A 16704-nucleotide genomic window follows, 5' to 3' on the forward strand; every position below is an offset into this window, starting at 1 on the left:
CCTGTAAGTCCAGTGTCGTCCCCCCCCCCTGTAAGTCCAGTGTCGTCCCCCCCCCCTGTAAGTCCAGTGTCGTCCCCCCCCCCCTATAAGTCCAGTCCCCCCCCTGTAAGTCCAGTGTCCCCCCCCCCCCCCTGTAAGTCCAGTGTCGTCCCCCCCCCCCCTGTAAGTCCAGTGTCGTCCCCCCCCCCCTATAAGTCCAGTCCCCCCCCTGTAAGTCAGGTGTCGTCCCCCCCCCCCTGGAAGTCCAGTGTCTTCCCCCCCTGTAAGTTCAGTGTCTTCCCCCCCTGTAAGTTCAGTGTCGTCGTCCCCCCACACAATATATGTTCTAATTAGTTAACTGGAAACTGGACGCCATGATGTAGAGAGTTATTCTGCAGCTACCTGTGTTTTGTTCAGCGATTCATGTTTGCTTTCTTCTTTCTCCCCCCCCTCTCTCTCTCTCTCTCCCCTCACTCTGTCTCTCTCTCTCTCTCCCTCTCTCCCTCTCTCCCTCTCTCCCCTCTCTCCCCCCCTCTCTCTCTCTCTCTCTCTCTCTCTCTCTCTCTCTCTCTCTCTCTCTCTCCCCCCCCTCTCTTCCCCCCTCTCTCTCTCTCTCCCTCTCTCCCTCCCTCTCTCTCTCTCTCTCTCTCTCTCTCTCTCTCTCTCTCTCTCTCTCCCTCTCTCCCTCTCTCCCTCTCTCCCCTCTCCCCCCCCCCTCTCTCTCTCTCTCTCTCTCTCTCTCTCTCTCTCTCTCTCTCTCTCTCTCTCTCTCCCCCCCTCTCTTCCCCCCTCTCTCTCTCTCTCCCTCTCTCCCTCCCTCTCTCTCTCCCTCTCTCTCTCTCTCTCCCCCCGTGTTTTCTCTCTCTCTCTCTCTGTCTCTCTCTCCCCCCCTCTCTTCCCCCCTCTCTCTCTCTCTCCCTCTCTCCCTCCCTCTCTCTCTCTCTCTCCCTCCCTTCTGGCCCTCCATCCCTCTCCCCCCTGTAGAAGACCCATGTCCCGTACCGTGACAGTAAGATGACCCGTATCCTGCAGGACTCTCTAGGGGGAAACTGTAGAACCACCATGTTCATCTGCTGCTCTCCATCCAGCTACAACGACCAGGAGACCAAGTCCACACTCATGTTCGGACAACGGTAATACACACACACACACACACACACACACACACACACACACACACACACTGTTCACAGTCACCCATTCCCCCTCTGTGGAGCCTCCTCTGGTCAAACATCTTCCTCCTCTGTGGAGCCTCCTCTGGTCAAACATCTTCCTCCTCTGTGGAGCCTCCTCTGGTCAAACATCTTCCTCCTCTGTGGAGCCTCCCCTGGTCAAACATCTTCCTCCTCTGTGGAGCCTCCTCTGGTCAAACATCTTCCTCCTCTGAGGAGCCTCCTCTGGTCAAACATCTTCCTCCTCTGTGGAGCCTCCACTGGTCCTCCCGTTCCTCCTCTGTGGAGCCTCCACCGGTCCTCCCGTGCCTCCCTGGAGGAGCCTCCACTGGTACAAACATCTCTGTGGAGTCAGTGTAAATGAAAGTATTAGTAATTTACAATACTCCAAACCATTCTGTGACTTTATTAAACCATGGGGGGGAAAACTATTAATAATACTGTTGATTTTTAACGAGTTTTTATTCATTTTAAAAACTGCTGGCTGCACAACAAATTTCCCTGTGGGGACCAATGAAGTTTGAATCAAATCTAATTGTTATTGTTATTGCTATGTGGAATATATTGAATTGTGTCTCTCTTCTCCCCACCCAGAGCTAAGACCATCAGGAACAAGGCCTCGGTCAACCTGGAGCTGACAGCAGAACAGTGGAAGAAGAAGTACGAGAAGGAGAAGGAGAAGAACAAGGTGATGAAGGAGACGGTCCAGAGACTGGAGGCTGAGCTGAACCAATGGAGAAACGGGGAGAACTCCCACGGAACAGGCACGTCAAGTAGCACACACACACACACACACACACACCCACACACACGGAGCACAAATACACAGGTATACTCTCACACACAATAAATAGCCCGATCACTAGAAATAGATGCCCATTTTGGGCGTTGGAAAAGGTCCTGAGAACGTTGATATCCGCTTTCCTGTTGCCCAGCACTGGGACCCGTGATGCTCAGACCACTGTGCTGTTGCACTGGCACCCGTGATGCTCAGACCACTGTGCTGTTGCACTGGGACCCGTGATGCTCAGACCACTGTCCTGTTGCACTGGGACCCGTGATGCTCAGACCACTGTCCTGTTGCACTGGGACCCGTGATGCTCAGACCACTGTCCTGTTGCACTGGGACCCGTGATGCTCAGACCACTGTCCTGTTGCACTGGGACCCGTGATGCTCAGACCACTGTCCTGTTGCACTGGGACCCGTGATGCTCAGACCACTGTCCTGTTGCACTGGGACCCGTGATGCTCAGACCACTGTCCTGTTGCACTGGGACCCGTGATGCTCAGACCACTGTCCTGTTGCACTGGGACCCGTGATGCTCAGACCACTGTCCTGTTGCACTGGGACCCGTGATGCTCAGACCACTGTCCTGTTGCACTGGGACCCGTGATGCTCAGACCACTGTCCTGTTGCACTGGGACCCGTGATGCTCAGACCACTGTCCTGTTGCACTGGGACCCGTGATGCTCAGACCACTGTCCTGTTGCACTGGGACCCGTGATGCTCAGACCACTGTCCTGTTGCACTGGGACCCGTGATGCTCAGACCACTGTCCTGTTGCACTGGGACCCGTGATGCTCAGACCACTGTCCTGTTGCACTGGGACCCGTGATGCTCAGACCACTGTCCTGTTGCACTGGGACCCGTGATGCTCAGACCACTGCGCTACGCTCTTGATGATACTTGACGGTATGAGGTCTGTTGGTTTGCAGAGCCTTCCCCGAACCGTAGTCCTAACCTTAACCACTCAAAATTAATGCCTTAACTTTTAACCTTTGAATTGTTTATTTTTAAACTGCGTAACCCCGTGGAATTAACCCTGTAACCCCGTGGAATTAGCCCTGTAACCCCGTGGAATTAGCCCTGTAACCCCGTGGAATTAACCCTGTAACCCCGTGGAATTAACCCTGTAGCCACGCGGAATTAACCCTGTAGCCACGCGGAATTAACCCTGTAGCCCCGTGGAATTAACCCTGTAGCCATGTGGAATTAACCCTGTAACCCCGTGGAATTAACCCTGTAGCCACGCGGAATTAACCCTGTAACCCCGTGGAATTAACCCTGTAGCCACGCGGAATTAACCCTGTAGCCACGCGGAATTAACCCTGTAACCCCGTGGAATTAACCCTGTAACCCCGTGGAATTAACCCTGTAACCCCGTGGAATTAACCCTGTAGCCCCGTGGAATTAACCCTGTAACCCCGTGGAATTAACCCTGTAACCCCGTGGAATTAACCCTGTAACCCAGTGGAATTAACCCTGTAACCCCGTGGAATTAACCCTGTAGCCCCGTGGAATTAACCCTGTAACCCCGTGGAATTAACCCTGTAGCCCCGTGGAATTAACCCTGTAACCCCGTGGAATTAACCCTGTAACCCCGTGGAATTAACCCTGTAGCCACGTGGAATTAACCCTGTAGCCATGTGGAATTAACCCTGTAGCCATGTGGAATTAACCCTGTAACCCCGTGGAATTAACCCTGTAACCCCGTGGAATTAACCCTGTAACCCCGTGGAATTAACCCTGTAACCCCGTGGAATTAACCCTGTAACCCCGTGGAATTAACCCTGTAACCACGCGGAATTAACCCTGTAACCCCGTGGAATTAACCCTGCAGCCATGTGGAATTAACCCTGTAGCCATGTGGAATTAACCCTGTAACCCCGTGGAATTAACCCTGTAACCCCGTGGAATTAACCCTGTAACCCCGTGGAATTAACCCTGTAACCCCGTGGAATTAACCCTGTAACCCCGTGGAATTAACCCTGTAACCCCGTGGAATTAACCCTGTAACCCCGTGGAATTAACCCTGTAACCCCGTGGAATTAACCCTGTAACCCCGTGGAATTAACCCTGTAGCCACGCGGAATTAACCCTGTAACCCCGTGGAATTAACCCTGTAGCCACGCGGAATTAACCCTGTAACCCCGTGGAATTAACCCTGTAACCCCGTGGAATTAACCCTGTAACCCCGTGGAATTAACCCTGTAGCCACGCGGAATTGACCCACGGATCGTGGGCGCGGTACCGGCAAATGGCTGGGTTTTGATGAATAAATAAGTTGTAGGTGTGTTGACGCTTGACACTCACTGGCCAATCAGAACGTGCTCCATGGGTAAATATGTGTTTGCTTCAAGTTGTGTATTTACGGTCTTTGGTGTATTGCCTTGGAATCAACTCCGACGTTAGTCCATTATATTGTGTTAAAAACAGCTTACAGAAACAAAATAACAAAATGTAGACCTATCCCATCTTTGGTACCTGTGTTAACTTTAACCTGTTTGCATTCCACATTGTTCTAAGTCATTGCAAAGCTTCAATATGTAAATATATACTGTACATAGCATTCACACTGATATAGGGGGCTAGGTCTACATAGCATTCACACTGATATAGGAGGCTAGGTCTACATAGCATTCACACTGATATAGGAGGCTAGGTCTACATAGCATTGACACTGATATAGGAGGCTAGGTCTACATAGCATTCACACTGATATAGGAGGCTAGGTCTACATAGCATTCACACCGATATAGGAGGCTAGGTCTTCATAGCATTCACACTGAAATAGGGGACTAGGTCTACGTAGCATTCACACTGATATAGGAGGCTAGGTCTACATAGCATTCACACTGAAATAGGGGACTAGGTCTACGTAGCATTCACACTGATATAGGAGGCTAGGTCTACATAGCATTCACACTGAAATAGGGGACTAGGTCTACATAGCATTCACACTGATATAGGGGGCTAGGTCTATATAGCATTCACACTGAAATAGGGGACTAGGTCTACATAGCATTCACACTGATATAGGGGGCTAGGTCTAAATAGCATCCACACTGATATAGGGGGCTAGGTCTACATAGCATTCACACTGATATAGGAGGCTAGGTCTACATAGCATTCACACTGATATAGGGGGCTAGGTCTACAAAGCATTCACACTGATATAGGAGGCTAGGTCTACATAGCATTCACACTGATATAGGGGGCTAGGTCTACATAGCATTCACACTGATATAGGGGGCTAGGTCTACATAGCATTCACACTGATATAGGGGCTAGGTCTACATAGCATTCACACTGATATAGGAGGCTAGGTCTACATAGCATTCACACTGATATAGGGGCTAGGTCTACATAGCATTCACACTGATATAGGGGGCTAGGTCTACATAGCATTCACACTGATATAGGGGCTAGGTCTACATAGCATTCACACTGATATAGGGGGCTAGGTCTACATAGCATTCACACTGATATAGGAGGCTAGGTCTACATAGCATTCACACTGATATAGGGGCTAGGTCTACATAGCATTCACACTGATATAGGGGGCTAGGTCTACATAGCATTCACACTGATATAGGAGGCTAGGTCTACATAGCATTCACACTGATATAGGGGCTAGGTCTACATAGCATTCACACTGATATAGGGGGCTGTGTCTTCATAGCATTCACACTGATATAGGGGCTAGGTCTACATAGCATTCACACTGATATAGGGGGCTAGGTCTACATAGCATTCACACTGATATAGGGGGCTAGGTCTACATAGCATTCACACTGATATAGGGGGCTAGGTCTACATAGCATCCACACTGATATAGGGGCTAGGTCTACAAAGCATTCACACTGATATAGGGGGCTAGGTCTACATAGCATTAACACTGATATAGGGGCTAGGTCTACATAGCATTCACACTGATATAGGGGCTAGGTCTACATAGCATTCACACTGATATAGGGGCTAGGTCTACATAGCATTCACACTGATATAGGAGGCTAGGTCTACATAGCATTCACACTGATATAGGGGGCTAGGTCTACATAGCATTTACACTGATATAGGGGGCTACGTCTACATAGCATTCATACTGATATAGGGGCTAGGTCTACAAAGCGTTTACACTGATATAGGGGTTAGGTCTACGTAGCATTCACACTGCTATAGGGGCAAGGTCTACATAGCGTTTAAACTGATATAGGGGTTAGGTCTACGTAGCATTCACACTGATATAGGGGCTAGATCTACATAGTGTTTACTCTGATATAGGGGTTAGGTCTACATAGCATTCACACTGATATAGGAGGCTAGGTCTACATAGCATTCACACTGATATAGGAGGCTAGGTCTACAAAGCATTCACACTGATATAGGGGGCTAGGTCTACATAGCATTCACACTGATATAGGAGGCTAGGTCTACATAGCATTCACACTGATATAGGGGCTAGGTCTACATAGCATTCACACTGATATAGGGGGCTAGGTCTACATAGCATTCACACTGATATAGGGGCTAGGTCTACATAGCATTCACACTGATATAGGGGGCTAGGTCTACATAGCATTCACACTGATATAGGAGGCTAGGTCTACATAGCATTCACACTGATATAGGGGCTAGGTCTACATAGCATTCACACTGATATAGGGGGCTAGGTCTACATAGCATTCACACTGATATAGGAGGCTAGGTCTACATAGCATTCACACTGATATAGGGGCTAGGTCTACATAGCATTCACACTGATATAGGGGGCTGTGTCTTCATAGCATTCACACTGATATAGGGGCTAGGTCTACATAGCATTCACACTGATATAGGGGGCTAGGTCTACATAGCATTCACACTGATATAGGGGGCTAGGTCTACATAGCATTCACACTGATATAGGGGGCTAGGTCTACATAGCATCCACACTGATATAGGGGCTAGGTCTACAAAGCATTCACACTGATATAGGGGGCTAGGTCTACATAGCATTAACACTGATATAGGGGCTAGGTCTACATAGCATTCACACTGATATAGGGGCTAGGTCTACATAGCATTCACACTGATATAGGGGCTAGGTCTACATAGCATTCACACTGATATAGAGCTAGGTCTACATAGCATTCACACCGATATAGGAGGCTAGGTCTACATAGCATTCACACTGATATAGGGGGCTAGGTCTACATAGCATTTACACTGATATAGGGGGCTACGTCTACATAGCATTCATACTGATATAGGGGCTAGGTCTACAAAGCGTTTACACTGATATAGGGGTTAGGTCTACGTTGCATTCACACTGCTATAGGGGCAAGGTCTACATAGCGTTTACACTGATATAGGGGTTAGGTCTACGTAGCATTCACACTGATATAGGGGCTAGATCTACATAGTGTTTACTCTGATATAGGGGTTAGGTCTACATAGCATTCACACTGATATAGGGGCTAGGTCTACATAGCATTCACACTGATATAGGGGGCTAGGTCTACATAGCATTCACACTGATATAGGAGGCTAGGTCTACATAGCATTCACACTGATATAGGGGCTAGGTCTACATAGCATTCACACTGATATAGGGGGCTAGGTCTACATAGCATTCACACTGATATAGGAGGCTAGGTCTACATAGCATTCACACTGATATAGGGGCTAGGTCTACATAGCATTCACACTGATATAGGGGGCTAGGTCTACATAGCATTCACACTGATATAGGAGGCTAGGTCTACATAGCATTCACACTGATATAGGGGCTAGGTCTACATAGCATTCACACTGATATAGGGGGCTGTGTCTTCATAGCATTCACACTGATATAGGGGCTAGGTCTACATAGCATTCACACTGATATAGGGGGCTAGGTCTACATAGCATTCACACTGATATAGGGGGCTAGGTCTACATAGCATTCACACTGATATAGGGGGCTAGGTCTACATAGCATCCACACTGATATAGGGGCTAGGTCTACAAAGCATTCACACTGATATAGGGGGCTAGGTCTACATAGCATTAACACTGATATAGGGGCTAGGTCTACATAGCATTCACACTGATATAGGGGCTAGGTCTACATAGCATTCACACTGATATAGGGGCTAGGTCTACATAGCATTCACACTGATATAGAGCTAGGTCTACATAGCATTCACACCGATATAGGAGGCTAGGTCTACATAGCATTCACACTGATATAGGGGGCTAGGTCTACATAGCATTTACACTGATATAGGGGGCTACGTCTACATAGCATTCATACTGATATAGGGGCTAGGTCTACAAAGCGTTTACACTGATATAGGGGTTAGGTCTACGTAGCATTCACACTGCTATAGGGGCAAGGTCTACATAGCGTTTACACTGATATAGGGGTTAGGTCTACGTAGCATTCACACTGATATAGGGGCTAGATCTACATAGTGTTTACTCTGATATAGGGGTTAGGTCTACATAGCATTCACACTGATATAGGAGGCTAGGTCTACATAGCATTCACACTGATATAGGAGGCTAGGTCTACAAAGCATTCACACTGATATAGGGGGCTAGGTCTACATAGCATTCACACTGATATAGGAGGCTAGGTCTACATAGCATTCACACTGATATAGGGGCTAGGTCTACATAGCATTCACACTGATATAGGGGGCTAGGTCTACATAGCATTCACACTGATATAGGGGCTAGGTCTACATAGCATTCACACTGATATAGGGGGCTAGGTCTACATAGCATTCACACTGATATAGGAGGCTAGGTCTACATAGCATTCACACTGATATAGGGGCTAGGTCTACATAGCATTCACACTGATATAGGGGGCTAGGTCTACATAGCATTCACACTGATATAGGAGGCTAGGTCTACATAGCATTCACACTGATATAGGGGCTAGGTCTACATAGCATTCACACTGATATAGGGGGCTGTGTCTTCATAGCATTCACACTGATATAGGGGCTAGGTCTACATAGCATTCACACTGATATAGGGGGCTAGGTCTACATAGCATTCACACTGATATAGGGGGCTAGGTCTACATAGCATTCACACTGATATAGGGGGCTAGGTCTACATAGCATCCACACTGATATAGGGGCTAGGTCTACAAAGCATTCACACTGATATAGGGGGCTAGGTCTACATAGCATTAACACTGATATAGGGGCTAGGTCTACATAGCATTCACACTGATATAGGGGCTAGGTCTACATAGCATTCACACTGATATAGGGGCTAGGTCTACAAAGCATTCACACTGATATAGGGGGCTACGTCTACATAGCATTCATACTTATATAGGGGCTAGGTCTACATAGCATTCATACTGATATAGGGGCTAGGTCTACATAGCATTCACACTGATATAGGGGCTAGGTCTACAAAGCATTCACACTGATATAAGGGCTAGGTCTACATAGCATTCATACTGATATAGGGGGCTACGTCTACATAGCATTCATACTTATATAGGGGCTAGGTCTACAAAGCGTTTACACTGATATAGGGGGCTAGGTCTACATAGCATTCATACTGATATAGGGGCTAGGTCTACTGCAAATTCCATTATGGCTGAGCATGGACATTCCGAACATGGTCAATAAGCGAGATTCCATTCATGATTGACACGACCTGAGAAGAGAGCGAATAGTTCTTAATGAAACAAAACAAAACAACATCGCTTTAATTAGGCTCTGACTAAGTACACTTACAGGGACCATTATTGCTCCACGTGGGCATATAATAACAAACTGGGAATGTCAGCTCACTGTTTTGCACCTCTCGGGCATGAACTTTTAATAAAGCTAAATGGGGGTGGGGGGGACTTAGTTTGTTATGTTTCTAAATAGGAAGTATACAGGCAACAAAAGCACATCTCCTGTGTTCCACAACTGAAAAGTCTGCGTTTCCTCTGTCAAAATTCATGCCATAATCAACTACTTTACCTCCTAAACCAGCTTTTGGGTGGTTTTAAATATCCTTACCTGAGCTGCCTGAAATTAGCACGTTGGATCACGTTTTTAAGGAAACACCTAAGATATTTCCAACCCTCCCATCAAGTGACCTGATGTACAGAACAACACTGGTAAATTACCAATCCTTGCGCAAAAGTTTGAAAATAGCACAACGCTGGCTTTAACAGGTCAACATTGACAACGAATGTGCGTTTGACACTTGCGCTGCCGTAACGCCAGCCGAAAATAAGAGTTTGATGCGTTCTTATATTTTAGTAATCCACAGGGCAGAGACCTGTCAGTTAATTCACAGGGCAGATCTGCCAGTTAATCCACAGAGCAGACCTGTCAGTTAATCCACAGAGCAGAGACCTGTCAGTAATCCACAGAGCAGAGACCTGTCAGTAATCCACAGGGCAGAGACCTGTCAGTTAATCCACAGGGCAGATCTGCCAGTTAATCCACAGAGCAGACCTGTCAGTTAATCCACAGAGCAGAGACCTGTCAGTAATCCACAGGGCAGAGACCTGTCAGTTAATCCACAGAGCAGAGACCTGTCTGTTAATCCACAGAGCAGAGACCTGTCAGTAATCCACAGAGCAGAGACCTGTCAGTAATCCACAGGGCAAAGACCTGTCAGTTAATCCACAGGGCAGAGACCTGTCTGTTAATCCACAGGGCAGACCTGTCAGTAATCCACAGGGCAGACCTGTCAGTAATCCACAGAACAGAGACCTGTCAGCAATCCACAGAGCAGAGACCTGTCAGTTAATCCACAGAGCAGAGACCTGTCAGTAATCCACAGAGCAGACCTAATGTCATTCATTACTCTCATTCATTACCCTCAATGGGCTAGTCTGTGAGGAGAACACACACATTATAATTATAGACACACACACACACACACACACACACACACACACACACACACACACACACACACACACACACACACACACACAGTAGATCTCCCCCAATGTGGTCTTCCCTCTTCATGATCCACTTACCCACACCAGGTGAGGAGATTCCTGAGCTGGATCTGTTGAGTCCTGGGGCTGTGCCGGTTAAGTGTCTGATACCCAGAGAAGATAGTTCCTCTTCCAGTCTGAGTCGACTCCCCAGAGAAGACAGTTCCTCTTCCAGTCTGAGTCGACTCCCCAGAGAAGACGGTTCCTCTTCCAGTCTGAGTCGACTCCCCAGAGAAGACGGTTCCTCTTCCAGTCTGAGTCGACTCCCCAGAGAAGACAGTTCCTCTTCCAGTCTGAGTCGACTCCCCAGAGAAGACGGTTCCTCTTCCAGTCTGAGTCGACTCCCCAGAGAAGACAGTTCCTATTCCAGTCTGAGTCGACTCCCCAGAGAAGACGGTTCCTCTTCCAGTCTGAGTCGACTCCCCAGAGAAGACAGTTCCTCTTCCATTGTGATCAGGATTTCAGAGGAGGAGAGACAGAAGTACGAGGAGGAAATACGTAAACTCTACAAACAGCTGGATGACAAGGTCAGGGTTCAGACACACAATGAAACTTGCCAGTGAAGTTTGTGTTTGATGTTACATAAATAGAGTGTGTTTGTCTCTGATGGAGATTTATGATGAACAATTTTACCCATAAGGCTCTGTACAACATACCTGTTTTTTTGTTGTGTGTGTGTGTGTGTGTGGTGTCTACACAGGACGATGAGATCAACCAGCAGAGTCAGCTGGTAGAGAAGCTGAAGGAACAGATGCTGGATCAGGAAGAGGTAGCAGACAGTATCTATTTCCTCATCTCTCTTCCTCTATCTCTCCACAGTATCTTCCTCTATCTTCCTAGATCCCTCCAGAGGAAGAGGTACATTGTCTTTATTTCCTCTTTTACCCTATCTATATTACTCTATCTCTATATCTCCCTCTCTCTATATATCTTTCTCTCACTCTCTCTATCTTCCTTCCTTCCTCCCTCTCTCTCTCTATCTCCCTCTGTATATATACAGTATATATTATATATATATTTTTCTCTCTCTCTATCACCCTCCCTCTCTCCTTCCTTCCTTCCTTCCTTCCTTCCTTCCTTCCTTCCTTCCTTCCTTCCTTCCTTCCTTCCTTCCTTCCTTCCTTCCTTCCTTCCTTCCTTCCTTCCTTCCTTCCCCCTCTCTCTCTCTCTCTCTCTCTCTCTCTCTCTCTCAATTCAATTTAAGGGGCTTTATTGGCATGGGAAACATATGTTAACATTACCAAAGCAAGTGATGTAGATAATATACAAAAGTGAAATAAACAATAAAAATTAAGAGTAAACATTACACTCACAAAAGTTCCAAATGAATAAAGACATTTCAAATGTCATATTATATATATATATACAGTGTTGTAACGATGTACAAATGATTAAAGTACAACAGGGAAAATAAATAAGCATAAATATGGGTTGTATTTACAATGGTGTTTGTTCTTCAGTGGTTGCCCTTTTCTTGTGGCAACAGGTCACAAATGTTGCTGCTGTGATGGCACACTGTGGAATTTCACCCAGTAGATATGGGAGTTTATCAAAATCGGGATTGTTTTCAAATCTTTGCGTGTCTGTCTAATCTGAGGGAAATATGTCTCTCTAATATGGTCATACATTGGGCAGGAGGTTAGAAAGTGCAGCTCAGTTTCCACCTCATTTTGTGGGCAGTGTGCACATAGCCTGTCTTCTCTTGAGAGCCATGTCTGCCTTACGGCGGCCTTTCTCAATAGCAAGGCTATGCTCACTGAGTCTGTACATAGTCAAAGCTTTCCTTAATGTTTGGTCAGTCACAGTGGTCAGTTATTCTGCCGCTGTGTACTCTCTGTTTAGGGCCAAATAGCATTCTAGTTTGCTCTGTTATTTTATATTTCTTTCCAATGTGTCAAGTAATTATCTTTTTGTTTTCTCATGATTTAGTTGGGTCTAATTGTGCTGTTGTCCTGGGGCTCTGTGGGGTGTGTTTGTGTTTGTGAACAGAGCCCAAGGAAGAGCTTGCTTAGGGGACTCTTCTCCAAGTTCATCTCTCTGTAGGCGATGGCTTTGTTATGGAAGATTTGGGAATCGCTTCCTTTTAGGTGGTTATAGAATTTAACGTCTCTTTTCTGGATTTTGTTCATTAGCGGGGATCGGCCTAATTCTGCTCTGCATGCATTATTTGGTGTTCTACGTTGTACACGGAGGATATTTTTGCATAATTCTGCTTGCAGTCTCTCAATTTGGTGATTGTCCCATTTGGTGATTTCTTGGTTGGTGAGCGGACCCCATACCTCACAACCATAAAGGGCAATGGCTTCTATAACTGATTCAAGTATTTTTAGCCAGATTCTAATTGGTATGTTGAATTTTATGTTCCTTTTGATGGCATGGAATGCCCTTCTTGCCTTGTCTCTCAGATCGTTCACAGCTTTGTGGAAGTTACCTGTGGCGCTGATGTTTAGGCCAAGGTATGTATAGTTTTTTGTGTGCTCTAGAGCAACACTGTCTAGATGAAATTTGTATTCGTGGTCCTGGCAACTGGACCTTTTGTGGTCTGGCAGAATAGGTGCAGAAGATCTAGGTGCTGCTGTAGGCCCTCCTTGGTTGGTGACAGACCATCCATGGTCTGTCTCTATCAATTCAATTCAAGGGCTTTATTGGCATGGGAAACATGTGTTAACATTGCCAAAGCAAGTGAGGTAGATAATATAGCAAGTGAGGTAGCAAGTGAGGTAGATAATATATAAAGTGAATATATAAAGTGAAATAAACAAAAAAAATTAACAGTAAACATTACACATACAGAAGTTTCAAAACAATAAAGACATTACAAATGTCATATTATATATATATACAGTGTTTTAACAATGTACAAATGGTTAAAGGACACAAGATAAAATAAATAAGCATAAATATGGGTTGTATTTACAATGGTGTTTGTTCTTCAATGGTTGCCCTTTTCTCGTGGCAACAGGTCACAAATCTTGCTGCTGTGATGGCACACTGTGGAATTTCACCCAGTAGATATGGGAGTTTATCAAAATTGGATTTGTTTTCGAATTCTTTGTGGATCTGTGTAATCTGAGGGAAATATGTCTCTCTAATATGGTCATACATTGGGCAGGAGGTTAGGAAGTGCAGCTCAGTTTCCACCTCATTTTGTGGGCAGTGAGCACATAGCCTGTCTTCTCTTGAGAGCCATGTCTGCCTTACGGCGGCCTTTCTCAATAGCAAGGCTATGCTCACTGAGTCTGTACATAGTCAAAGCTTTCCTTAATTTTGGGTCAGTATCAGTGGTCAGGTATTCTGCCGCTGTGTACTCTTTGTATAGGGCCAAATAGCATTGTAGTTTGCTCTGTTTTTTTGTTAATTCTTTCCAATGTGTCAAGTAATTATCTTTTTCGCTTCCTTTTAGGTGGTTATAGAATTTAACGGCTCTTTTCTGGATTTTGATAATTAGTGGGGATCGGCCTAATTCTGCTCTGCATGCGTTATTTGGTATTTTACGTTGTACACGGAGGATATTTTTGCAGAATTCTGCATGCAGAGTCTCAATTTGGTGTTTGTCCCATTTTGTGAAGTCTTGGTTGGTGAGCGGAACCCAGACCTCACAACCATAAAGGGCAATGGGCTCTGTGACTGATTCAAGTATTTTTAGCCAAATCCTAATTGGTATGTTGAAATTCATGTTCCTTTTGATGGCATAGAATGCCCTTCTTGCCTTGTCTCTCAGATCGTTCACAGCTTTGTGGAAGTTACCTGTGGCGCTGATGTTTAGGCCAAGGTATGTATAGTTTTTTGTGTGCTCTAGGGCAACACTGTCTAGATGAAATTTGTATTCGTGGTCCTGGCAACTGGACCTTTTTTGGAACACCATTATTTTGGTCTTACTGAGATTTACTGTCAGGGCCCAGGTCTGACAGAATCTGTGCATAAGATCTAGGTGCTGCTGTAGGCCCTCATTGGTTGGTGACAGAATCTGTGCATCTGAGTTGTGACCCTTTTTTGTTGGTTATGTTGTCATAGTTCTGCCTAGTTCCTCTTGGCGTGGGTCCTCTGTGTGTAGGTCCAGGGGGGGGGGGGGGGGGGGGTCCTGCAGGTCTGGGAGGGTGTCTTGCTGGTCTGGGTGGGGTGTCTAGTGATCTGTTGCTCCTGTGTGAAGTGTTGGGGATACGTTTGAGAGCGATGTCCTTTAGAGTCCGAGGAAAGGTGGGCACTGCTGCCTTGTAGAGGTGGACCTGGTCATAGAGGCTGTTCAAGTCCAGGGTGGAGTGGTGGGCCAGGAAAACATTTGGTTTTGAGGCACAGTCACGGTAAATACTTGCGTTTACCCGCTGTATTGTGGCAGGGTGGAAGTCTTTTCGTGGTAGCAGGGTGGAGATAACCACTTGTGCGTTGGGGAAAGTAGAAGAAGCCTTTTCAATCACTCCCTTCAGTGCTGTGGCCACCCTTTCCTGCTGTGCTCTCAGGTCGTAGTACAATCTGCGTCTTGTGTTTGTCCTCAGTGGGTGTGAGGGGGTTGTCAGAAGGGCTATCAGGGTGGCTGACAGGGGGGTGCTCAGAGGGGGTGTGAGCCGCTGGGCTTGTGGTTCTTCATTTGTCTTTCTCTCTCTCCCTCTATATTTATTTCTCTCTCTACCTCCCTCCCTCCCTCTCTCTCCCTCCCTCCCTCTCTCTATCTATCTTCCTCCCTCTCTCTATCTCCCTCTCTCCCTCCCTCTCTCTATCTATCTCTCTCCCTCCCTCCCTCTCTCTATCTTCCTCCCTCTATCTCCCTTTCTCCCTCTCTCCCTCCCTTCCTCTCTCTATCTATCTCCCTCCCCCCTCTCTATCTATCTCCCTCTATCTATCTTCCCTCCCTCCCTCCCTCCCTCCCTCCCTCCCTCTCTCTTTCTCCCTCTCCCCCTCTCTCCCTCTCTCTATCTATCTTCCTCTCTCTCCCTCCCTCCCTCCCTCCCTCCCTCCCTCCCTCCCTACACTCCCTCCCACACCTCCCTCCCTACCTCCCTACCTCCCTCTCTCTATCTCCCTCTCTCCCTCTCTCTAAATTGTCAGTTTTATGACAGTTGTAAATACCTGCAGGAACTCTCTCTGTTCCACTGCAGAAATGGAAGTTAAAAATCCCTTTGTCACAACAGAGAGAGATTTTGTATTGCTGTGACATCCAAGATTGGATAATAAAACAATATTTCTGTTATCCAAACATTTGATTGGTCCGTGGGTATTTAAAGAACACTCCTGTGGAATTCATTACGATTTGGTGATGTCATTAAAGACCGTAGAACAACATAACTGTATCTCTGAAAGTGTACGTTTCCCAATTGTCAGGTTTACTTCTAAATGTTGTGGAATTTATAGGATTAAATATGAAACTATTTGTGAGAAGATGAAATGTGATATTAGCCTTGTAAGTGAGTAAATAAAAATCATATGAAAGTTCTTCCCAGTCAGTGACCACGCCCACGTGAGCACAGATATTATGTAGACGTACCCCTCGTGAAGAATGGACATATCAGACCAAGCAGGCAGACGGTGTTGAACCGGACGTCATGAATGATTAGATTCTACCGAACCAGAAAAAACATGGAGCGTGGCTGCACGTTGAAATGGTAGGAATTTAAATCTCTAGAGACCAGTACATTGCCCGGATTCTACGGGCGTGTAAATTGGTTCTAGCTCTACATTAGACCAGCGTAACCAACAGCGTTAGATCTGAAAGGTACGAAATGGTTAGAAACTCTGAAACTCTCTCTCTCGAAGAAGAAGAAGAAGAAGACTAAACAGGAATATTCAGCTGTTTAAGTACTCTAGTCTTGTAAACTCTACAGAGAACCACTGGGTGG

At 46.3% G+C, this 16704-nt stretch overlaps 1 protein-coding gene across 1 annotated transcript in view; it reads left to right on the forward strand.

Annotated features, from left to right (window-relative positions):
- Nucleotides 1-16704, forward strand: part of LOC118940507 (kinesin heavy chain-like) — a 175973-nt gene that overhangs the window by 121912 nt on the left and 37357 nt on the right. The window contains exons 10-13 of the mRNA XM_036950862.1: nucleotides 964-1112; nucleotides 1746-1927; nucleotides 11267-11400; nucleotides 11574-11642. Of these exons, the coding sequence (XP_036806757.1) occupies nucleotides 964-1112; nucleotides 1746-1927; nucleotides 11267-11400; nucleotides 11574-11642 (534 nt within the window). The remainder of the gene's footprint in view (nucleotides 1-963; nucleotides 1113-1745; nucleotides 1928-11266; nucleotides 11401-11573; nucleotides 11643-16704) is intronic.

The sequence above is a fragment of the Oncorhynchus mykiss genome, chromosome 17 (assembly GCF_013265735.2).
Source record: "Oncorhynchus mykiss isolate Arlee chromosome 17, USDA_OmykA_1.1, whole genome shotgun sequence".
Classification (NCBI taxonomy): Eukaryota; Metazoa; Chordata; class Actinopteri; order Salmoniformes; family Salmonidae; genus Oncorhynchus; species Oncorhynchus mykiss.